Source organism: Siniperca chuatsi, linkage group LG2 (assembly GCF_020085105.1).
Source record: "Siniperca chuatsi isolate FFG_IHB_CAS linkage group LG2, ASM2008510v1, whole genome shotgun sequence".
NCBI lineage: Eukaryota > Metazoa > Chordata > Actinopteri > Centrarchiformes > Sinipercidae > Siniperca > Siniperca chuatsi.
Window position 1 is genome coordinate 20,046,472 of NC_058043.1, and position 23,999 is coordinate 20,070,470.

Consider the following 23,999-nt stretch of genomic DNA (forward strand, 5'->3'; position numbering starts at 1 on the left):
TGCTTAGAAATATTAGTGTTGACAGAAACCATTGTGATTTATTCAGTTAGTTGCTTTTTATATCTATCTTTATATATTTATGTTTTAACCACAATGTCAGTCAACTGATGAATGCTTGATATTTTTTCCACCACAGAACATTAAACAAATTGAATTTGAGGCAAATTAATAGAAAAGAATAAGCAGCAGCAGTGTTAAGAGTTTAGAGAGTCGTTTCCCAGATGCCTCAAACATTTGTCACTTCAAATGTGACAGTCGTGACCACAAGGGGCAGAACTAAATTTCTGATATCATAAATCTATGTATGATAATTACTGTGTGTTTAACATGTTTGTTTACATCCCCTTTAAACTGACGATATCTTCAAGGGACTCCATTGCATCGGCTCCCTTGGAACATGAAACTGCCTCTGGCTTTGTAATAATGTTTACCACAACCCGCTGACAGCCTCGGACCCTCCTTTATCACACAGATGATGACACATCCTGTTCTGTGGTCAGTATTCACATTCAGCTGTGATCACTATCTATGGCCCAAATGTTCCAATCTGCAATGTCTTTCCTGCAGCACTGCCTGCTTCACATGTGATTATCAGTCTGTAGCTGACATCTCTCCTAACTATACTGCATATCTAATCCTCTGATCCCAGACATACATTGCCAACTGTATATTTAAACACACGTTGTCATCTCTCTGTTGTTTGGACACTGAGCAGCATTAATCTATCAAGATCTCCACCAAACACACAGTTAGCTTGAATAGCTCTGTTCATTTTATTAATATCTTTTATCACCGTGCTTTGTAGTCTTGTTTTCACGTGTAAATCTGTTTGCTCTGTTTTCATTTTAAAGCACTTTGTAACTTCTTTGAAAAGTGGTGTGTTTATTTATTACTACTCGCCATAGTCTCACTGTGCCTTAAACACAAGTAAAGAACAGCTGGATCAATTAATCAGCCTATCAGATCAATATTCGCTGACTCATTCTGGAGAAATTCTAGAGATTTTAAACATCAAGCTTTTACTTAAACTGTTCATTTCTTGGAAAAGACAGTTGCTCCAATCGTTTAAAAAGTAAATAATAACTTAGAATTACCACAAAGCCTCCTATTCTGAAAAAAGTTTAGATGAAAGCCATGATGTTGACTGTAAATGTGTGCTTCTACAGCTGCAGCTCCTTATCACTTATTTCACTTTAACACCTTTAAACAAAAGACTTTCTGCTCCGCTGGCTGTAGATTTGTGTTGAAGGAAGACAGGAACGGGTTAAAAACACATGTGAGGCAAAGAGTGTGTGCTTTTGTTAGACATCAACACAGATATCATAAACAACAGGCATTCATAATGTTTTTTATGACTTTTATTTTTAAACATTTTCTGGAGATAATGTTTATTTCATAATGCAATTCAGCAGACAACTCCACTGCTCCTCTTTGTGCTGGTGGAACAGGCGCCTGTTTATCTAATAACAGACAGTAGACAGTCTCCTCTCAGACAGTTATGTGACAGATAGTGTTGTGATTCTGTGAAAGGTGGATGTATTGAATCTATTGCAATGCAAGCTGTCCCCACTGTCCCGACCCCGGAGAGTCTTTGTTCTGTTTATTAGCATCTTGTGACATCATGCGTGAGAAGGTGAAACACACACACACACACACACACACGGTTTCTTACATGCAGTAATTGTTTTTCTTTTCTCCATCAGCCGATGGATATCAGCACGTGGCCTCCACGTCACATGAGTATCAGCACCTTGGACAGCAGCTTGTGTCCGTACGCTGCCTGCTGTGGATGGAGCTCATCTCTCTTCTCATCTGCTGCACGGAGGGAGGATGTTTTTTTTAAATAATCTGTAACTAAATAAGTTTGTGCTGTTGAGCCTGAAAACCAACTAAAAATCAAGTTTTAACATCCTGGAGATCCTGGACGCATCGCTGCAGCTTTCCATGTGGAGAGGCATTTTATTGTCCCACAGATTCATGCCGGCATGCCATGATTTAATTTGGTGAAAATATGATGATGATGATGTGTTTTTAACAACCCGGAAAGGACAGTTGCAGTCTCCTGTCGGCTCACTCTGTGGTTGTGCAGGAATCCATATATCTATCATCCTCCCCGCTCTTCCTGATTTGTGGCGCAGAGATGGTTGGGGGAAAGCAGCGAACTGGCGTTGCAAGTTGTCAGTGAAATGGATTTTTTTGTTGTTGTTGTTCATCATATATTTTTCTTTCGTATCCATCTCTAACATGCAAGGCGGCGAGATTGGAACTTTGTAACTGGGTCGTCGGACCTGCTTGGGGGGGGCGCTCGATCTACCAGCCAAAAAAAAGAGGCTACAGCGAGGAAGAAGAGGAAACTAGTGAACTGATGGATGCCACTGCGAGACAACAAAGGGTACACTTGTCACCTCGTGTAATTTCACCTCCCCTTTTAGGTACCCTAAATGTGAAACTCATATATAAATGGGCTTTAATTTAGTTGTTAATAGGATTTATTAATCCTCAAACAGCCTCACTGGTTCACCGCCTGAAGAAGAATAGACACCAACATATTGTTGGATTTAAAACACCAAGAGGACCAGTTTGAACCTCGGGATACTCCTAAACAGCCGGACTGAACATGTAGGCATGAGAGGATGCTGTTGGACCCCTCTGATTTTAATGTTGGTGCCTCACAGTTCGTGGCTTGCAAGTCTCCACTCAATCCCGACAGAAAACGCCTCTGTCCATGAAAAAAAGTCCTTCCCTATTGGCTGGATGGCGGTGCACATGCTATAACAACAGGATATGCAGAGAGCTCTGGGCTAAAAGCCTATAATGTTTTCCTCGTGCTTTTTCGACCGAGATCTGTATTATATTTAATTTAAGGCTGTGAACTGTCTACTTGAATCAACTGGTTCAGATGCCATAATAATAATAATAATAACAATAATAGTTATAATAATGATAATGAATAATGGACCTGCCACAGTCAAGCTGAAGGCTGTTTTGTTTCACAGAGCACTTGTGCCTGTGTAGTAAAGCTGCTGAAGAATGTTCAAGTATCGGATCCGAATGTTTTTCAATGAACTCAAAGTGTTGCTACTGATGCGCTCTGGATCAAGCAGGAGGACTGATGCAGGCACAGACCCGGACACGCAGACCAGGATGCGAGGGCTCGCTATAGGGGGCTGTGGTTGGCCGCCGTTGAACTGCTCTCACCGGGACGATGAGGAGGAATATTACGGCTCTGACCCCCGGCCACGCAGCCTGGCATTTGAGGATGAAGAAGGAGCCAAACCCCAGGGAGGAGGCCTGGAGGCTGCGTCTCTCCCGAATCTCTCAGAGAGCGGGATGCGATCACCGCAGTGCCGGATCTGCTTCCAGGGGCCGGAGAAGGTATAGTTAAATAATAAAAGGTACTGTGGGTTCCTGTGCTTTAAGCTAGCCTACTCAGTAGGACACTGGTGCCCACGAGCAAACCCGTAGGCACCTCAGCAGCACAGGTGCTTGCTGGTTGAAGGGGCCTCAAACCACGTGGTGCTCAGCTGTAGGAAGTCTGTTCAAGCAGGTCATGAGGCCATGTTCACTACTCCACTGCTGTTTGATTAAATAGGCCTACTAAAATATGTGAATGTGAAAATTAATTAAAGGAAAACAAACCCAGTGGGCAAAGCTCAGAAAATACATTCAGATGCAAATAGTTATTTGTTGAGAAGTTTACCTCTTTGTCCATGTCAGTTTGGAGCTCAGGTTATAAATGTGTAGTCTAAGATAACCCTGATGACATCACCATGACATCATCAGGGTTATTTTTCTCAGAGCTGACAAAAGTCCTCCTGAGCCAGAAGAAGGGTAATAATAGTCCTCACAAGTAAACTGATATTCATGTGTAAAATCAGTGGAGTGCTGCTTTAAGCTGTTTAGTTGTGCGAACAAATGCAGTTTTAAATTCTCATGATGAACATATGTGTCATTATACATCGATACCAAACTGTTTCAAATATCTGTAAGTGTGCATCAAGTCTGCTCAGATGCAAAGTAAAAATCCAGTGGGCAGACGAAGGGTGTCAGTTAAGAATAGGCTGGAGAGAAGCAGGAGGAGCTTTGCATTTACTATGTGAACCAGTGAAGTCCTCACAGTAGATTCAGCATCTGATGCACAAAATTAGGCCATTTTAAAAAAGCAATGAAGAAAGGTTTCAGAGAATGATTCCTTGACATAAAAGACATTTATACTCATTATTATTCCGAGGGATTTGAGTGAGGATGGCAGTAAGAGTTCAATAACTTGCTGAGGGACTCTTCAGTACTAACCATTAATAGAGGGATCAAACCGCTGATCATCCCTTTGGGCTACAGGAAGGTCACATAAAGTACAGCTTAAGTATCTCCTACCCACTCGAAGGAGAACAGAGGGGAAGCACAGAAAGTAAAGTTCTAATATTTTTCAAATGTTTACGTCATTCTTGTCCAAGACGACCTGAGCGTGTCAAATCTAGTGGATGAAATCAACCTTGAAGAGACAGACTTTGCTAGAGGACTTGGAAAGTTCTCATTTCCCCTCCAGATATGCAACTAATTAAAGACCTAGCACATCACCTAGAGTCAGACAGAAAATAAAGTGAGATGTGCGAGAGCCTTGACAGTCCAAAGGGGCCTTAGGGAGTCTCGTACTGATAACAGAAAACCTGAGCCAGATGTCCTGTGATTGCTTTTGAGGCTACAAGAAAGTGACACAAGAGAAGCAAACTGTATCCAGATGAAGGCGTTAAGCAGCAGATAGTCAAATGTCTCAAAACAACTATACCAAATACTCTCCCTTAATTACATTTTTATTCATGTTTTGAATGTCTGCAGGTCAAGATATATAAAGGCATGTGTATCCTTTGACTGGTTATTATATCCACTGAACCTATCAACCACTGACATGTTCCTCAAGACAGCACATAACTGTATATTCATGATGAGTATGTGGTGCTTGAAATATCTTTGTAATAAATAGGTCCACTCACTTTTATACCCTAATTAGTCCTAATTAAATGGGGGATCAACCGCCAAAAGCTTTTTCAGGAACTGTGGCCTGTATCGATTCCAGCTATTTCTGCAAGTGTGTCACATTGGGAGCTGATCATTGCTCCAAAAATCTCATCCCAAATGGGCAAGCAAACTGCAATCAGATGAATTCACAATTTTTTTGTGAAACTCCTCATAGACATATTACAATTGTGAAAAACCTGTTAGAGATGCTGTAAGACAGAAGATGGAGAGCCAGCCTAAGATGGTTCTGAAAAGAGAAGTTGGAGATACTGGATCCTACGGATATGTACACTACTGATGGAGACAATTCAACACTGTGAGGTTGCCTGCAGAGAATGATGCATATGTAGGGATGACAGATAAATTGAAAGAATGATTAGTTATTTTGTTCATGAGTTCCATATTACTGCATCAAGCAGAGCACAAATGTATGAGAGTTAGTTTTATCACATAGTTGACTATAAAATATGCCTTATAAAACAGACCGACATCACACAATCTCAGAAAATTGTGTTACAAAGTGCAGCTCTGGTTTGTTCCAATGAACTCAAAAGGACCATAAAAATAGCAGTCAGTTGACAATGGAAGTGAACACTAAGTGTATCAGGGATGTGGGAGCTTTGATTTTACCACCTCAGCTTCTCTTTGCTAACCAGAGACAATGAACCAGGAAAAAACATCGACTGGATCTGTAGATATCAGATGAGTTAGCTTCATCACATTTTAACTGTAACAAAACCAGACACAGTTTTGACGGAATGAAGATCTGTAAGACCTGTAAACATCAACATATACAGTAGATCTAGCAAACCTGGGCAGATCTAGGAACCCAACAGAAAGCTTATCAAATATACACAGTGGATTCATGGCAGAACTATACAGTCGTCAAAGCTTTAATGCCAACAGAATTAAGGGTTACAAGAACACTACATATATTGTAGATAATAAAACCATTGTGAAATATTGTTACATTTGTGACATACCCATTTATCATTATTTGTAGTTTGTCATTATTATTTTATATATAATTTTTCCTCAAATCTTTCTTTACTTTGCCGTAATGATGTCATCCTTTCTAAACGTATTATACCATTTGCATACATACAGTATAGTTTCACATTGACTATATCTGTTGGTGCTTGCTCCAAGCTATTAACTATCTTTTTTAATCCATTGCCATCTTCATGACAGAAACAACTGCAAATACAATTCCCCTCAAACAACACTGTACCTTCAGTAGATAAAATGTGACAGTAACATTGTCAGGGCTGGGGATTTCCAAGTTGGGCCATTCATGATAAAGATCTTTATCTTTATTTTTTACTGTCATCTTCACCAAATCAAATTTTGTAACAGGCAGATTCAATAACAGTTTCAACATCCAGCAGCCTCGGTGAATGCTGTGTGTCCCATGCACCTGCTTCGTGTGTCCTGCAGGGGGAGTTGTTGAGCCCTTGTCGCTGTGCTGGCTCTGTGCGCTGTACTCACCAGTCCTGCCTTATCCGCTGGATCAGTGAGAGAGGCTCCTGGAGCTGTGAGATCTGCTACTTTAAGTATCAGGTCCTGGCCATCAGCACCAAAAACCCACTGCAGGTACAGAGTCTCTCTCTCTCTCTCTCTCTCTGTCTGTCTTCATCTTTAATGTTCGCTGTGGAAAACAAACATTTCAAGGAGCTATAGGAATAAAATCCTTGACACTAGACTGCCAGGCTATATGGCAGAAAGCCATGCACAAGCTTTATGTTGCCAGATTAGAGTGAGTGATTGGCAGAAAAGCATACTAATCACATTAGTGGTCACTGATCTTGAGGTGAATGTAATGGCATACAGTAGAGGCCATGCAGTGTTTACATCACCACCCCCAGAGAGGCATTTTGGCCTGATTTTGTCCAGTCAACATGCACTGATTCCCAACAAGAAGCTCATTAGCTTCACATTGCTGTCGGCAGATAAAGAGCGAGTAGCCCGTCTAAATTTTCACAGAGTTATTTATACTGGTTTTTTATGGAGAAACGGAGGAGAAGAAAGTGATGGGGAACTTATAGGAAGATGCCAAGAACACACTTATGAGACACTGCACATTTCAAAGAGTTGGCGCGTGATTTATCCAAAGTGCGTGTGGCACATGGACGGTAGAGAAACAGACAGTATCGCCAAATGATTTTAGCCTCTCAATGCTGGAACAGAGATGTTATCAGATGAAATGCTCGTTCCCTCAGTTGCAAGACAATCCCTGCATCTCTGAATGAACATTATGAATAGAATATTTTTGGAGAACAGATGTGATGTAGTATTTGTGAAATGGCTTAATCCATTGAGAAATTCTCTAATTTACTTGATTAATAGTTTGTATTATCTGTGTAAAAGCCTGAGCAGCAGAGGCTCAGTGAGGCTCTGCAGCGACTGCATGTAGTTAGTGAACGACAAAGCACTGTACTTGATGGTGTAGAGCTTCACACTCGGAAACCCAGAGTGAATCGGGGCAATAAAGCATTTTTCTCACAGAAGTCAGTCAGAAGCAATTTTAACATACACTGTCAAATACTGGCAGTTGAATTAAATTAAACCCAACACTGGAACCACGCTGCCACGGCAGACAGAGCTAGCTGGCAAACAGACTATCTAGACGTCACTGTACATCAACAGTGAACCTTGATGGTAAAGTCAGTGAAGCTTCAGTATGTTTGATCTTATATACAAGTTATTACTGAGTCTTCACAGCAAGCTTTCTTAAAACCAACACAAACCTAGCAGTGGGGGAGACAGCAACACCTGGTGTGGACAGTGAATCAACTTTCTTTGTAAGAGGAATGTTATACACATAACATCTCAACAAGCTGCTTCAGCATTACTTTGTTTCATTATATATTTGTTGAATACTGAAAACAGTTGGAGTCAAACCAGCAGGCAGAATGCAACCAAAAATAAAAATGAAAGACTTAAGATAGACATTTTTATGGAATTTATCCTGCGTTGAAGCGTGTTGAAGTTAGTGATTTAGGACTATCCTCAGGTTTAGTTTCCAACCTGCATGACATTCCATGTAAAGACCACTGATCACACCGAACCTATAGAAAACATTTGGGAAATATGTGTTGGGGTGAAACGCGCCTACTTGGATGTGCGGTGCTCTTTAGAGACACATCTTTGTGCAACAACTCGATTTACAAAGATTTTGTCAGAAACTGAGACAAACACACATTATCTCACATAATCAAGAAACATTTTGCAATCTACACCTACAGTACAGAGTTTCAGTCCATGTTTGTGTCTCACTCTGTCTTTTCTAGTGGCAGGCCATCTCTCTGACTGTGATTGAGAAGGTGCAGATTGCTGCCATTATCCTGGGCTCTTTGTTCCTCATCGCCAGTATCTCCTGGTTGGTGTGGTCCTCTCTCAGTCCTTCAGCCAAATGGCAGCGGCAGGACCTTCTCTTCCAGATATGCTACGGCATGTATGGCTTCATGGACATAGTTTGTATAGGTAAGACACAGATACCGAGGCTGCCATGTTGACTATTTCACAGGGGGTTGTTGTGGATATTATAATTATTATTAAGTTTCATTGTCACTTTGACTTTATCTTACATGTCCATAATTTCCTAATAATTTCACAGAAAGAATAATGTAATTTGGTACTATTTATCAGGAATATAGAGACAGTGTTTAATGGTATACTTATGATGTACTTCACTTAATTGCTGTCTAGAGAGTATTTTAGTCAGTGCACAACAGGTCAGCTGAGGATGCAAAAGTGGGCAATTTGTCTACAAGCAAGCATATAATTAAACATATATGAAGAATAACATTTACATTAATAAAAGAATATTGAATGAATATTAACTTGGGTTTAAATAGTGCAGTTCTTTCAAGGGAACTCCTGTTTTCCCTATAATTAGTACCAAATTACATAGTTAGTTTCCAGGAAGCTACTTAAGGAAATCATTAGAAAATTAAGAGACCCGTAAATAAAGTGTTACCAATTTGGCTTTTCAATTAACACATCTTTTCAGCAATGCTAGCTGCTCTGTGAGGCTGTACTAACTGTCGGCACAGCATGCTAACAATCACAATGCTGACATGCTGACGTTAAGCAGGTATATATACAGTGTAAACAAAATCCCCCTCTAACCCCCTGTGGGATGGTTTGTGTCATCCTCAATCTCTACCAGAGGCCTGGGAGTTTGAGGGATCTGCGCAGTATCTTAGCTGTTCCTTGGACTGCACTCTTCTTGACAGAGACTTCTGATGTTGGACCTGGAATCTGTTGGAGCCACTCTCCCAGTTTGGGAGTCACAGCTCCGAGTGCTCCGATTACCACTGGCACCACTGTTGTTTTTACTCTCCACATCTTTTCTAGCTCCTCTGTCAGCCCTTGGTATCTTTCGAGCTTCTCGTGTTCCTTCTTCTTGATGTTGCTGTCACTCAGGATTGCTACATCTATCACCACTGTCTTCTTCTGTTGTTTGTCGATCAACACGATGTCCCCGCTGTTATATGCTGAACTGTCTCAGGGGCATCTTTGCACAGTCCGCTCCTGGGGTCCTGTCTGGTAGGATTTTTTGATATCAGCCACTTCTTCTATCTGTCGGTGGTACATGCCATGCCGGGGCTTGTCTCTCCACGATGGTTTATCTTCCTCCTCCTCCTCATCGTCCTCGGGTTTCTGCTGCCTGAGGTTATTTATTTAGCTGTTTGTCATTGGGGGCCATCTTCTTGATGTACTCCTGGTTCTTTGTTGTTTCATCCTGGACAGTGGTTCTGACACTCACTAGTCCTCGGCCGCCTTCATTCCACTTAGTGTACAGTCTCAGGATGCTGGATTTGGGGTGAAACCCTCCATGCATTGTGAGGAGCTTCCTTGTCTTGATTATCAGTGGCCTCTATCTCCTCCTTTGGCCAGTTTATTATACCAGATATTATATCTGATGACTGGCAGGGCGTATGTGTTGATGGCTCGGATCTTGTTCTTCCCATTGTTCTTCCCATTCAGCTGACCTTTCAGGACCTGCCTTACTCTGTGTAGGTATTTGGCCGTGGCTGACTTCATTGCCGTTTCCTCATAGTTTCCGTTTGCCTGCAGGATCCCAAGGTATTTGTAGCTGTCCTGAACATCTGCAATGTTGCCTTCAGGTAGTTCAACCCCCTCGGTTCTAATCATTTTCCCTCTTTTGAAAATGATTCATGGCATTTGAACCTCATGGTGGCGCCAGAGAAGAAGTCAGGAAGTCACCAAAGTTAATACCTGGGCATCAAGAATATCTTAACCAAATTTCAGTATAATCCATTTAATAGGTGTCAAGACATTTCACTAAAAGCCAAAAATGTCAACGTGCTGGTGGTGCTATAGAAGAAAAATCAGGTGATCAGTGAAGTCTGTAGAATTCATCCTCTGGAAACCATGAACGTCTGTGCAAAATGCCATGGCAATCTATCCAATAGTTGCTGAGATGTTTCAGTCTGGACCAAAGTGGTGGACCGACCGACTGACAGACCAACACTGCCATGCCGCTAGCATGGCTGAAAGTACCTTGTTATCTTCCTTGCTATCATTAATATGATCTCTTTCTCAAAGCATATTGGAGATAGTTTACATATACATTAATACAGTGAATGCATCCATTTGCATATTTGTTCATTCTAAGCATACGGACAAATTAAATAATAACATTTGTGCTGCATGAGTATATTTTTTGCGTTCTGTCTCTGCCTTTTTTTTTGTGAAGGGATTTTTATCAACACGTGTTTCTCACCAGTCTAAAATACCCACAAACAAGTCCGCTTTTTATTCTTATTAACTCTATTAGTACTAATTTTTAGTACTTCCTGATTCTTATTGAACAAGCAACTGTTTATATATAACCTTGTTTCCTGCCCCCGACCTCCCCTTTGTCCTTTATGCCCAGGCCTTATAATCCATGAAGGATCGTCTGTTTACCGGATCTTTAAGCGTTGGCAGGCGGTGAACCAGCAGTGGAAAGTGCTGAATTATGAGAAAGCAAAGGACTTAGGTGACCCCATCAGTTCCAGCAGTAAAGGCTCTGGTCGAGTTGAAAGGAACTCTTCTCACACTATCACAGACAGCGGCCGGAGGGCGACTCGACATGTCAGGACTATTCTCAACCACCACTGTGGCTACACTATTTTGCACATCCTCAGCCAGTTAAGACCCAACAACCTGCACCGTGCCAACCAAGAGGTGGTCATGAGGGTGACCACCGTATGAGGCTGGGTTATACAGACAAAAGTGCTCTGATGTTTAAGGAGGAGATCAAAGGGTTGATTGGGATTTAATTAAAAAAATCCTAATCTGCCACATTAACACTGCCGTTAACGTTTAGTCTCATATTTTGCTCGCAGATTCTCCCTGAGCTCAAAGTGGACAACAAGAAATATTACTCAGATTTGGGCAAAGGGAGAACATTGCAGTTTTATCTGAGTCTTTAAAGACAAAGACTGTGAAAACATGACAAATAAGAAAAAATGTATACATTTTGAAAAACAAAGAGCTATGATTCTTAAAGCTATTAACCGTTTTTTACCACCATGTTACAAAATGTCATTGAACTGTTTTTTGTTTTTTTGCTTTCTGAAGAAAACAAAATGAATGTTAAGTTTGATTTAGATTTGAGTTTGATGGTGAAAATGATTGTGCTCCTCCTCATGTGACCACCGTAACAACGGCCCCAGCCCCCCTAATTCATTCAATGTATTCCTGAGGGTAATCTGCTAGATTTTCACTTGAAGCAGCATTGATGAATCAGACATTAAAAAGCCCAATAAAACTTTGAGACATGACACAATTGCTTAAAATAAACCCTTAAAGTACAATTCATGTTTTGTAATAAAGCCTTTGCTGATCTCAAAGGAAAATCTTTGTGTTTTGTTTTGTGTTGTTTTTAGGCAACAAGATGGATCCTAGCGAATGTGGCTTGAAAACAAATGTGACACTCTTGATATATGTGGATTGGATTTTTCCTGTTGGGATTACACGAATCTCACAAAACGACGATTTGTTTAAAATGTGATTCTACATTATTCAAACTTCCTCTACTTAGATGTTATTATTAGGATACTGCACTTCCCATCATTCCCTATTAATACATATTCCAATTTGGATCATGAAATGCCAATATAAATATTGTTTTGTTGCATATCAATTTAAATCTACACCCTCAGGCTAACCTTACTCATCTCATTTTAATATGAACATGTGATTCTAACATGGTGCATTATGTTCAGTATTACTAAAGATTCATAATAAAGGTATTGGTCACAGCTGTACTTCATGTAAAACATGTGGCATACATCTGAAAAGGGGTTCAGTATTGTTAGATAAGTAAAGTTAAGTGAAGAAAATGGTTTGACAGACAGAGACAAAGGGGGAGATTTTATGTTTATCAAAAAGAATAAGTACATTTTCAAATAAAAATATGAATGTTATTCTACTGTTGCCTTTCTTCTTTCTTCTTCTTCTAGTTTGTCTGATCATGATTATGTCCCTGCAGGGATTCATGTTTTTTTGGATAGCGCAAACCAGCATCGTGTCAAATGTCAAATAATTTGAAAAAAGCCTGACTGAAAATTCACATCCTGTTAGTCTACAGTATATTTCCAAAACTGTATCTCAAAAATGTTTAAATCTTGTAACTAAGGTTGAAGAGCTACAGCTCAGTTTGCAGCAGACAGTCGTCTGTGCATCTATGGACATAAGCAAGTGTCTCATGAAGCCTTACACCAGGAGGGAACTATGATGTGTCGCCACGTTCTCGACAGAGTGAATTGAGAAGGATATTAGAGTTGACTCAGAAGTCACCCAGAGGTGAACTGCAGCATTTCCAGTTAATAGACAACACAGTGAAAAGTATCACTGGCTGTGTGGCTGTTTGGACACTAAAAATCATGAGGTGATGTTTCATCCTGCAGAGAGGAAAACAAACTTGACTGTAGCTATGATCCACTGTGTCACCTTTTCAGGACAAGAGCAGATAGAGTGGCTTCAGAAAGTATTCATTTTGCTATGTTCCAGTAACTCTGCATTCTTGATATTTAACTAAGGCTGGGTTACACTTTCTATTGGAATGATTTGATTTTATCAACAGTAACATATTAAAAAACACTCTGGGAGGTACTGTACTTAACTACACTTTTGAGGTACTTGTATTTCACTTGACTATTTCCTTTTTATTGTATGTTATACTTGTGTGCTCATTAAAGAGGCAAAACATGTACTTTTTCCACTAGGCCTACATTTATCTGATGGCTATAGTTTTTCTTTCAGATTTTACACACTAAACATTTGGTGATTAAATTTGCCCCTTATCAGTTAAACTCCCTAATAGTAAATTAAGTAATTAATAATTAGCCCCACCCTGACCACTTACATGCAACAGCGAGTCCCAACCTGCGGGTCATTACCCCAGAAAGGGTCGTACGACGATTACGAGACTAAGAAAATTATGCCACTCAAAATTAGGTTTATTTTTTCAGACTTTTCTCTAATCATGCTCTTTTTTTTAGGTCTGTACTACTACTCAAATGAAACAATCTGAGAATGGAAAATTACTACTGAACTGATCACAACTCATACAACAATAACCTGTGGCAGGAAGTCGCCAGTAGATATGGCTTTGTCTTTTTGCATCAGTAATAACAATCCAACAGATAATAAAACAAGGACAGAAGCATTTGTATCTACATTGTAAGTAGCCTACTTTTATTTTTGATACTTTAAGTACATTTGATAGATAGATAGATAGATAGATAGATAGATAGATAGATAGATAGATAGATAGATAGATAGATAGATAGATAGATAGATAGATAGATAGATAGATAGATAGATAGATAGATAGATAGATAGTGTGTAAAATACTGTTTTTTTTTCAACAAACCTGGCAACCATGCTTGCAACGCTGAGAACGACGCTTGGTGATGACGTAAAAACGCCGCGACTCACAACTGGTGGTAAACTAACGAGAAACAAGCGTGACTGTCTGTGAGTCGACGTTCAGAAGTGGCGACCTGTGTTTGTTTAATAATTACGTGTCGTCTCTGTTTTAATCCAACATGAGTTCGTTAATGCCGCAGAAGCGTTACTACAGACAGCGAGCCCATTCAAACCCGATGGCATACCACACGTTTGATTAGTGAGTGATGTCCATGTGTCTGAGGTTATTACCTGCACTACATTTTCTGTCGCTACCTGCTAACGATACGATTGTCAGTCCCAACTGTGCATTTATAAATGTAGAAGTTGACAAGAAAGTCAAGCAGCTGGTGGTGTGAAAAGTTTAGTTTTTAGTAGCCTAGGATTTGAGATGTTTGCCTCTGCCCTAATACAATGCAGGTGCTCACAATAATGAAACATTCAGCACTACCATCTCTCTCCATAAACACTATCCCTGTTACACACAACACCCTGTCAGCTGTTTTCATGTGTCTTCACTATAAATTAGTTGCTTTAAAACCCCGCTCTTTCCTCCTCAGCCCTGTGTGTCCTGAGGAGATGGACTGGTCTGAGCTGTATCCAGACATCTTCACTGGCAGCACCTCTGAGAAGGAGACCCCCCGAGTTGAGTTTGCAGACATTGGATGTGGATATGGGGGGCTTTTAGGTAGTTATGTCCCTGATCTGACTGCCTGCAGTCTTCACAGGTCATAGTTCTGCTCTGTATTGACCTCATGTCCCCTTTGTTCATGTCTCTGTTCGTGTCTCTCTGTGTCTTTACCTTCACTCACAGTGGAGTTATCGCCACTTTTCCCAGACAAGCTCATCCTGGGCCTGGAGATCCGAGTGAAAGTGTCAGATTATGTCCGGGATCGTATCCAGTCACTGCGTGCCTCGGAACCAGGAAGCTACCAGAACATTGCCTGCATTCGCAGCAATGCGATGAAGTACCTCCCCAACTTCTTTTCTAAAGGACAGGTAGGTTTGCTGCTGTGTGACGACAGAACAGATGGGAGTGTTTTCTTGCTCCTGCTCCAGGAAGTTTTGGTCTTGAGGTTGCAGGTTTGTCCTCCTGACAAAATAGCCAGCTAGTCACTGCTCTTTCCTACATAAAAGGACGCAGTTCAGAAGCCATTTGCATTGGTCTTAGAACTTAAATAGTACTTGTTTGTAACTTGTTTGTGACTTTCAATTTTTAAACATTCCCAAAAATGTATTGAAAAATAATACAATCAAACGCACAAACTTTGCCACACTTGTTGAGAAAAGTCAAAGAGATTCTAGCAGAACTGCTGTTTTTCACTGAAGGTTGATTTGTGGAAAAAAGATGATTTCATACACATTTGACATTTTCATTAGGATACATTTGTTTGTAGATTTGTTCTAACAATTTGTGCTACTGTACAATTTGTTTGTTGCAACCAGCTTCCCTCCTTTTTCTTTGTCTCACTCCCCTCATGTGCCACCCAAATCAAAATGGCCTTGACCCACCACCATGTAAAGTCTCCATTCCCCTTGAATCTCCTCCGTTAACTAAAGAAACATCATTTACTACCAGCATCTGGCCACCAACTTTACCATAGTTAACGTTATTTCTGATGTCCTCTCTTTTCTTCTCCTACTGTTAGTTGATTTTTTTGGTAACACAAGTAACACTGGCTCCGAGCTCTTTAGCAAAGTGTCACTGTTGCTCTCTTTACCTACAGTTTAATAGTGGCGCATTCATTTAGAACACCTGTGTCATAGGTGTCCAGTTATTTAAAGTTAATCCACACCTTCCAGCTAATCAGAATAGAGAAGTCTCAGTGGCCATGGTATAAACATTAATACAGATCAGCACAGTCTAGATTTGATGTTACAACTATATAGCTGACTTTATCGGTAGGACTATAGGGAAACTGACTACAGTCTAAATGTATCCAGTGATTGATAGTTTGTCTGTACGGTATTATCACGATAAACGTCAAACTTTCCTAAAATATGACTTAGTGCTAAAATATAGTAAAATTACTTCGCACCATGATTGCGTCAGATTTAACAGCAAATTAATTAACAAATACACTGAACACACTAGAAACAAAAGCAGGTTGGTTGTTTAAGTTTAAGACAGTTGACTGGAAATTACTTTAAATTAAAAAGCATATTGTCTTTGTCTCTAGATTCTATGCACCCAGTAATGTTTTCATTGATGTTCTGATTTCTTTTGAGTGTTAATAGTTGCACCAAAACAAAAGCTGAACCAAAAGGTCCCGCACACTGTCGATCACTTGTATTCACATTATTTACAGTGTTTCAGTCCTCAGACCTTCATAAGGTTTAATTCATGAATTGAATGTTAGTGTGCAAGATTTGTTGGGTTCTGTCACAGAGTTTATGATTCAACCCACCAGTCTGTAAGACTTTCTGGAACACAGGAACTTTAAGTAAATGTTACCTGCTGAGTGTTAACACTTAAAAGGCAGAACTTTGTAATATAATAGCGATGGACCGCGTCACAGTAATATTACCAGCTACTACTGTAGCGCCACTCGCCCATCTGCACACCATGTCAGCGTGCAGAGTTGAAGCTGATCTCTGGGGAAGAATGTCATGTGTGCAGGGAGTTTGCACAGTTGTCAGCCATGTAAAATGCATGCTCTTTCTCCCTGAACGTTGCGCCCATAAACTAGCCGCACCTCAGTAGGTTGACTAGCTTATGTTAGCATAGCAAGTCACTGCCAGAGTAACTAGAGCTAGTCGGACAAGGAGCCTAGTTCACTGGTTCTGCTGTGTCTCTGTTTGACTGTTGTGGTTTATCAAAATAAAACTGCTAATAAAGACAGCTGTGATGTGTTCATGGTACACTCTGAAAACAGCGATAAGCACGATAATGACAGTAATAGAAGTTGTTGGCGGTATGGTTACCATCACAATGTTTCACCGAGGTATATAGTAAAAACGGTATACCGGCACATCTCTTCAAACTATATCTGCATAGCTAGATACGACTGGAGGTAAAAAAATTTGTAAAGTGGGTGGACTGACCCTTTATGTACTTTATTATATGAAGAAATAACACACATATGATCTGAATTCTGAGCTCATATACAAAAAGGCCTTCAGTTCTATAATAGCTCATCCACCGAGGTCTGTAATAACCTTAAATTTTGTCCTGCCATTGCCAAGGTTAATAAGAAGATGCAGCCCAAATATTTCTGACTAAAAATATCATTATTATTATTTCCTCATGTTTAACATATGGACTGAATGAATTTATATGGATTGCTCAATAAATCCAGGATTTCACAACAATGGGGTCATTGACTGACACGCAAGGCATCGCATCAGCTGAGTATAGAGCAGTGCAAGACACCATTTATCCGTTCCAATAAGCTGCGGTAATCTATGACTTGTTGAAACTCGCATTGGATTACACAGTGGGCTTAGTGTACCAGGGTTAATTTATTTAGGTACCCTGGATAAAAACTTCACCTCAAATACCCCGAGCAAGTATAAACTAAGAAATGACCACAGGAGAGTAATTGCTGTAACACTGACATATTTATAGGTGTTTCATGTAAAACACATGCATTGATTTAAAAAATAATAATAATAAATTTAGTATGCTATTTCAGGTCATTTAAAATAATGACTATCATTTGTACAGTCTGAGTTAAGGCCTCTTGCCAAGCTGAGATTGTAAATGTTTTAGAGGAACTTTGAAAGTGAAGTTTGGCTTGGTTTTGCATTAAGGTGCTTTATTTTGCAGACAGTGGCACTTCCTTCATCTCGTTCATAAACTGCATCTCTTGACTCATATTAGATGAACATTTTTCCAGCTGCAGCTTGCTTTAGTATTAGATGCCTTCCTCACTCATGATTAGAACAAAACTTCACTACCCAGATTTTCAAAGCGGACAAGTAAACAACCACCCAGACTAGTGCTCAAAATCTAGTCCCAATCCTTCTCGCTTGAATGATGTTTCAATAGTTGAAACAGCAGATTTTCAAGACCTGAAATACTTTTTTCTCTTCTTCTTAGTATGTTTTTGTAACCCAAAAATAGTGTTAAAGTTTTTCCATCTTCCATCAGCACTGACGCGGCCCCTGAGGCTGCAGCAGTCCCCAGCGATGATTACCACACCTTTCTGTCTATACCTGACATTATTTATTTTAACTAATAAAAAGTTACTGGAATGGTTTTTAATGTTTCAGCCAGACTAACATCAGTGCAGCCTTCACTTGTACACTTGTCAAAGACAGAGACATGGGGAACTTTATGGAAAAAAACTCACGAGGGAAATTCCAGTTTTGCAATCCGCTTAAAAACCACCCACAGAATATAATGGGGGCCACATTTAAGTGATGACATTCATACATTTTAGAACCATCGTATCAAAGTAGATAAAAATAAAGTTTGATTTTGATCTGGTGTGGAAATGACACCAAGTAATGAAATGAATTAAGTTTTTTTTTTTTTTTTTTTACTCTGTGCCTACTTTACCGTTTACTGTTTCTGACCCTTTTGTTGTGTCTTTCAGCTCAGTAAGATGTTCTTCCTCTTCCCTGACCCACACTTTAAGAAGACCAAGCACAAATGGAGGATCGTTAGTCCCACATTGTTGGCAGAGTACGCCTACACACTGCGAGTTGAGGTATGTTCATAAGTAAGACTCGTTGCAGCTAGTCGATCAACGCTTCATCGTTTATGAAGGAAAAATTCCAAACATTCACTGGTTTCAGCTTCTCAAACATGAGGATATATAGATCATTGTAAATGTAATACCTATGGATTTTATTGGACAAAGATTTTACTTTGAGGTGTACATACGGGGGCTGTACATAAAAGAAAACAATAACATTAGGAAAATATATAAAATGTAAAAAGTGAGTAACTACATATCAAACAATAAAAACAATTTTTGACATATTAAAAAATATATAAAATACAACAGTACACACTATGCACATAAAACTCCCGTACATTCATACCTGGATATTAATGAAAAACACATATACAAAAATGTGTAACATATACATAACCATGTGTACATAAAACTGAATATAAGCTGGATAATCGTAGTTTGGTTCTTAGGCAGTCCTGTCACTTACTGATGTTTTATTTATTTTTGGAATAGTCAGGAGACCTGACTTTGCAGATGAGACGAATGCATGAACAAGTGTTTTAGCATCAGCCATGGGAAGAATGGAACTGATCTTGGCAATATTTCATAAATGGAAATATGCAGTCTTAGTAATATCGTTGATATGTTTTTCAAAAGAGAGATTGGGATCAAATAGGGCACCGAGATTTCTAATACTAGGGCTTTGTGAAATTGTGGAACCAGCTAAGTTCAGAGTGAGATAACTGAATTTGTTTCTAATCTGCTTTGGACGAAGAACTAACAATTCAGTTTTCTCAGCATTTAAAAGGAGGACGTTAGATGACATCCATTGTTTTAATTGTGATAGGCTTTCTTCCAACTTCACCAGCTGATGACAGGTGTCAGGCTTAATGGAGATGTAAAGCTGAGTATCATCTGCATAGGAATGGGAACCTAGTTTGTAATGATTGCTTAACGTACCAAGGGGCAACATGTAAATAGAGAAAAGAATAGTGCCAAGCAGAGATACTTGTGGCACACCATAACTGACCTTAGCATGGTCTGATGAACATGTAAAACAAAGTAAGATCTGCCAGTTAAATATGAGAGAGCAGTGTCAGTGAGACCAGTATAACTTTCTAGATGATCTAATAGAATGTGGTGATCTATCGTGTCGAATGCTGCACTAAGATCCAGGAGCTCTAGTATTGACACTGAGCCAGAGTGTGAAGCAAGTAGTAAATCATTTACCACTTCTGTCAGAGCAGTTTCTGTGCTGTGGAATTTTCTGAAGCCAGATTGATGAGGTTCATACAGATTATTGGATGAAAGGTGATCTATGAGTTGCTGAGCCACTGCTTTTTCAAGGAGTTTTGAGGAGTCCATGTTAGTCTAGAAATTGTCAGAAATAGCATAACGTTTAATGAGTTAATCTAAAAAAAAAAATAAAAAAGAAATAGACACATTTATTGACAATGAAAATAGTTTTAAGTTGCAGCCTTTGTTCCAGCCGAGGTCACACACAAAACTAAAGCTTCTCTCTGCAGTATTTTTCACAATCTTTGTGCTCTGAATCATTTTTTAATTGGAAGATGCACAGATGTAAAATTAAGTTCCAACTTGCCTTTTAAATGGTCAGTTCAGCCAAAATACAGGGGGAAAAACAGATTTTCCCACTTACCCCTTGTGGTATCTCTCCATTAAAGGATAAGGCATTATTCTATACTTTTTCTTATTGTCAACAAATCCCATGAAAAGACTACAACCAACAATACGTTGGTCCTTCTCTTGGTACTTTCCAACTTCCCCACACTGTTGGCACCACTCAGCCACTAGCCTATTCATTCCTACTGAAAATGATAGTTATTAAAAACTGGTTCCATTTTTAATGGTTAAATGATTTTCTAACAGCTGGGCACTGTAATTTTTAGAAAACGTTACTCAAACAGCAGTAAATGGTGCATTTGTTAGGGACTATTTTCAGCCGCGGACTAATACACATTCGGTGCACTAGTAAGTATTTACAACAGCAGGACGGTGTATGTGGGATCAACTCAAAATAAATGACAGTGTTCGTCATAATGAAGGAACATGTGACCCAGTGCAACTGTGTCGCTCATTGTTGTGTTTTTAATAGTTTTTGGACAATAATGGAGCTCTATGGCAAAGAGGAATAAGATGTATTAGGCTTTGGCTACACAGATAAAACATGTTAGTAAGATCAATTTGTTGTTGGTTTTAATGGGATTTGTTGACAATTTAAAAAAAAATCACCTGCCTTATGGTTTAAGGTACTATCGTTCTAGTTATATTATCAGAGGTTTTTAAAGTGTAACTGCACCCCCAAATTCTGCTCTCTCCCTCCCTCCCAGCATATTTAAAAAATGCAGGACTGCAGGACAAACACTTTAGGGGGCGTTGCCTCGTGTGTGCCGCGGGTGGTAAGGAGACACCGACCAGAGTGAGCGACATACAGCTAAGCAGCTGTGAGCAGCTGCTGTCAGACTCTGTGTCCATGCTGGAAACACTCTGGAGCTTTGACAGTCAGAAGCACATCCATGGCCCTTTTGTAAAAGTTTCTGTGTGGTACCTGTGTTGTAGCTGAGCTAACGTTAGTGGCTCAGAGAGGCTGAGAGGCTCTTCGGTATTTCTGTGGGGGACTGTCAGTATGTAGCCGTAGCCCTGCTGTTTATCATGGGATCATCATTAAGGGAAAGAATGCAGTCCCGGTGGTGCTTCTACAGCTGTCAAAAGCACAAGTCCAAACCATTGCGCTAAAATTGAAAAATACTAAGTAGAGGGTTAGCAAAATGAGTGCTCCCACTCCCACTCAAAGGCTTGGGGAAGGGGGGCCACCCACCTCTGATTAGTGGGAGTTAACACTCTTTTTCTATCTATCTGTCTGTCTGTCTGTCTGTCTATCTATCTATCTATCTATCTATCTATCTATCTATCTATCTATCTATCTATCTATCTATCTATCTATCTATCTATCTATCTATCTATCTATCTATCTATCTATCTGTCTGTCTGTCTGTCTGTCTGTCTGTCTGTCTGTCTGTCTATCCTGGCGTAAATTAGTTAAATGTCAGAATTGTAAGAATGTCAGTATTAAAACCATGATGTGTTTCATCACAGTACAGTCTAATTTAGTTTACAGAATGTCAAAACCACCTTGTAGTTGAACAACAATTTGTCGTGCTCTACTTCATTTTGTCAGTTGATTGCAGAATGCAGAAATCCATGAATTCACTGAAATAAAATTGAGCAACCGGTGTGGCCTGCTGTTGGTTGAGTTCTGCATACAGCCTGCGTCTGCCTGTCAGAGCAGCAGTGGGACACTTGAACAAGGTGCGAGTGCTGAAAGAGGTTGTTGGGAACAATGGAAGGCTTGTGTCTAAATTTGACTTGATTGTTTTTTCTCATGTATGTCTGTGTAGGCTGTCAAGGAAATGCTCATGTATGGAGGCAGTTTCACACCAAAATCAACCCGAGTCTGTTTATTGGTGAATATCTTTTGTGACTATCAGGCTAAACCTGAAACAGTAACAGTTGTGATGAACATGAATCTGTGCAGAAAACAAGCACACAGTCTCATCCTCACCCTGCCTTCTCTGAAACAAAACCCATACGTGCCGACAATGCACTGGTGTGGAAATCTGTGCCATTGCTGAGTTTCTAAGAAATCCTTGTTCTAGTAATGTTATCTGTCAGCATCCAAAGTAAACCACAGTGACATAGGTGATTGACCTCTGTGTTGTCTGTAGTTTATTTTTATCTTTTTAGCACGGACCATTGCTCTCCAGAGGTGATGAAACCACTTAACTCTGAAGCTGAAATGTTTGACAATGTTGATTTAGTTTTTTTTTTTGTTTTTGTTTGTTTTGTTTTTTTAAATTGAGGGGGAAAAAATCTGTTTGTATAAAAAAGCATTTGATAAATGCCTGGTTTATTTTTGTAGATCTGTGTTTAGCCAACAGTGAAGCTTTAACTTCTTTTTCCCAGGACTGTGTTAATAACCTCCCTGTGTTTGTCTGGTCATGTCAGGGTTTGGTGTATACCATGACAGATGTGGAGGAAGTACACCTCTGGATGGTGAAGCACTTCACTGAACATCCACTGTTTACGCGTGTCCCAGATGAAGAACTGGTACGTTGACGTGCAGCTTTGCATCCCTGTGTTTGCAGGTCATGACAACATGTGTTGTTCTATTCTATTCCTTTAAAACGTTAGTAATGTTTACAATAATGAAAGAATAAGAGCTGAAAGGGTAAACTGACCTCCAGCTACTAGTCAGCAAAAGACAAAATACTGTCAAAAGTCAAAACTGAACATTTTGAATACAATAATAAACGCTATGGTGATTGATTAAATTAATGAATAGTGTGACTCTGTCACAAATTAAAGTTTAGGTGAGTTTATCTGCCACTGCATCCCTTAATGTAATTGTGTTCATTCTTATTTCGATAGGTCAGTGATGTCATTATAAACCGTTTGGGTACCTGTACAGAGGAAGGAAAGAAAGTGCAGAGAAATGGAGGGAAGAATTTCCTCGCAGTTTTCCGGAGGATTGAGGATTGAGGATTCAAACGAAGACCAAACAGTTTGGACTTGGATTTAAACTGAAATAATGGCCTCATGCAGTCATCTGTACATGGAGGATAATGCTGCTGTGTGGAGCTGGAGGCTGTGGCTTGTTCCCCCAGCAGATGAGCAGTTTTTCTGGTATTAATGGACAAACATTTACCCGATGGAGGATTCGTGTTTCAGTTTTTTCACATAATTTATGCACTTCATTCCTCGACCCACAAAAGACAGCACAAGGGAAGTAAATCATAAAAGGATCTCTATTCAGGCTAGATTTGAAGCGTCACTGTTTAAATTTTTTCATTTTTAATGATGTTCTTCTGTTTCTTTTGGCAAACTCCAAAGTGCTGTTTTGGATTTCCTGTAAAGCTGTAAATTCTTTTAGTAAAACAAAAAAACAGTGTTGGGTTTGGTTCATTGTAGACTATATGTTGTGTTTTGCATTGCAGTTATTTTGGGGCCTTTCTCACCAAAAGGACTACCGCATTAGATGGATAACTACACTGAGGGAAAAAAACAGCTCTATTTAATTTCAGTCCATGTCCTTTTACTTGATTTGAAGGAGTTTAGGTTTTACTCCGCACAGTTCTCCAGCTGTGTTTTCCAGTCCTCCTTCATGAGGCAGGGCCTTGGTGTTTTGTATTTATTTGAAAACCCTTTGAAATGACTCAATTTTATCCAATGATATAACTTTGATGGATTCATGCTGGTAATTTGCAGTATTGGCAGCTGAATCTGAATTGGATTAGACTTTGAAGTTAGCCAACAATCAACATCTAGCTTGTTTGCTATGGATCATTGTCTGGTTTAAAAATAAACCTGCATGCTGCAGCAAGTTCTGTAAGAAGAGAAGGCAGCACAGAG

General features: G+C 39.7%; 2 protein-coding genes across 5 annotated transcripts; both read left to right on the top strand.

The window, feature by feature from the left end:
- Positions 1–364: 364 nt before the first annotated feature.
- LOC122865841 (E3 ubiquitin-protein ligase MARCHF9-like) lies at positions 365–12,458 on the top strand. Of its 3 annotated transcripts, none has more exons than XM_044174762.1 (5): positions 365–495; positions 1,704–3,375; positions 6,454–6,609; positions 8,307–8,499; positions 10,922–12,458. In XM_044174762.1, the coding sequence occupies exons 2-5, from the start codon at positions 3,031–3,033 to the stop codon at positions 11,239–11,241; spliced, it is 1,014 nt and encodes a 337-aa protein (XP_044030697.1). In that variant the 5' UTR covers positions 365–495; positions 1,704–3,030; the 3' UTR covers positions 11,242–12,458. The 3 variants fall into 3 exon arrangements, with proteins under 3 accessions (XP_044030697.1, XP_044030690.1, XP_044030707.1); XM_044174772.1 differs by lacking the exon at positions 365–495 and adding an exon at positions 1,476–1,633; XM_044174755.1 differs by lacking the exon at positions 365–495 and having other exon boundaries at positions 1,475–3,375.
- A 1,498-nt stretch (positions 12,459–13,956) lies between these two features.
- Positions 13,957–23,536, top strand: mettl1 (methyltransferase 1, tRNA methylguanosine). 2 transcript variants are annotated; one of them, XM_044171693.1, is made up of 6 exons: positions 13,957–14,164; positions 14,505–14,632; positions 14,759–14,943; positions 18,486–18,599; positions 22,596–22,697; positions 23,019–23,536. In XM_044171693.1, exons 1-6 carry the CDS (start codon positions 14,085–14,087, stop codon positions 23,127–23,129), a joined length of 720 nt encoding a protein of 239 aa, XP_044027628.1. In that variant the 5' UTR covers positions 13,957–14,084; the 3' UTR covers positions 23,130–23,536. The 2 variants fall into 2 exon arrangements, with proteins under 2 accessions (XP_044027628.1, XP_044027637.1); XM_044171702.1 differs by having other exon boundaries at positions 14,157–14,188.
- Positions 23,537–23,999: the final 463 nt, after the last annotated feature.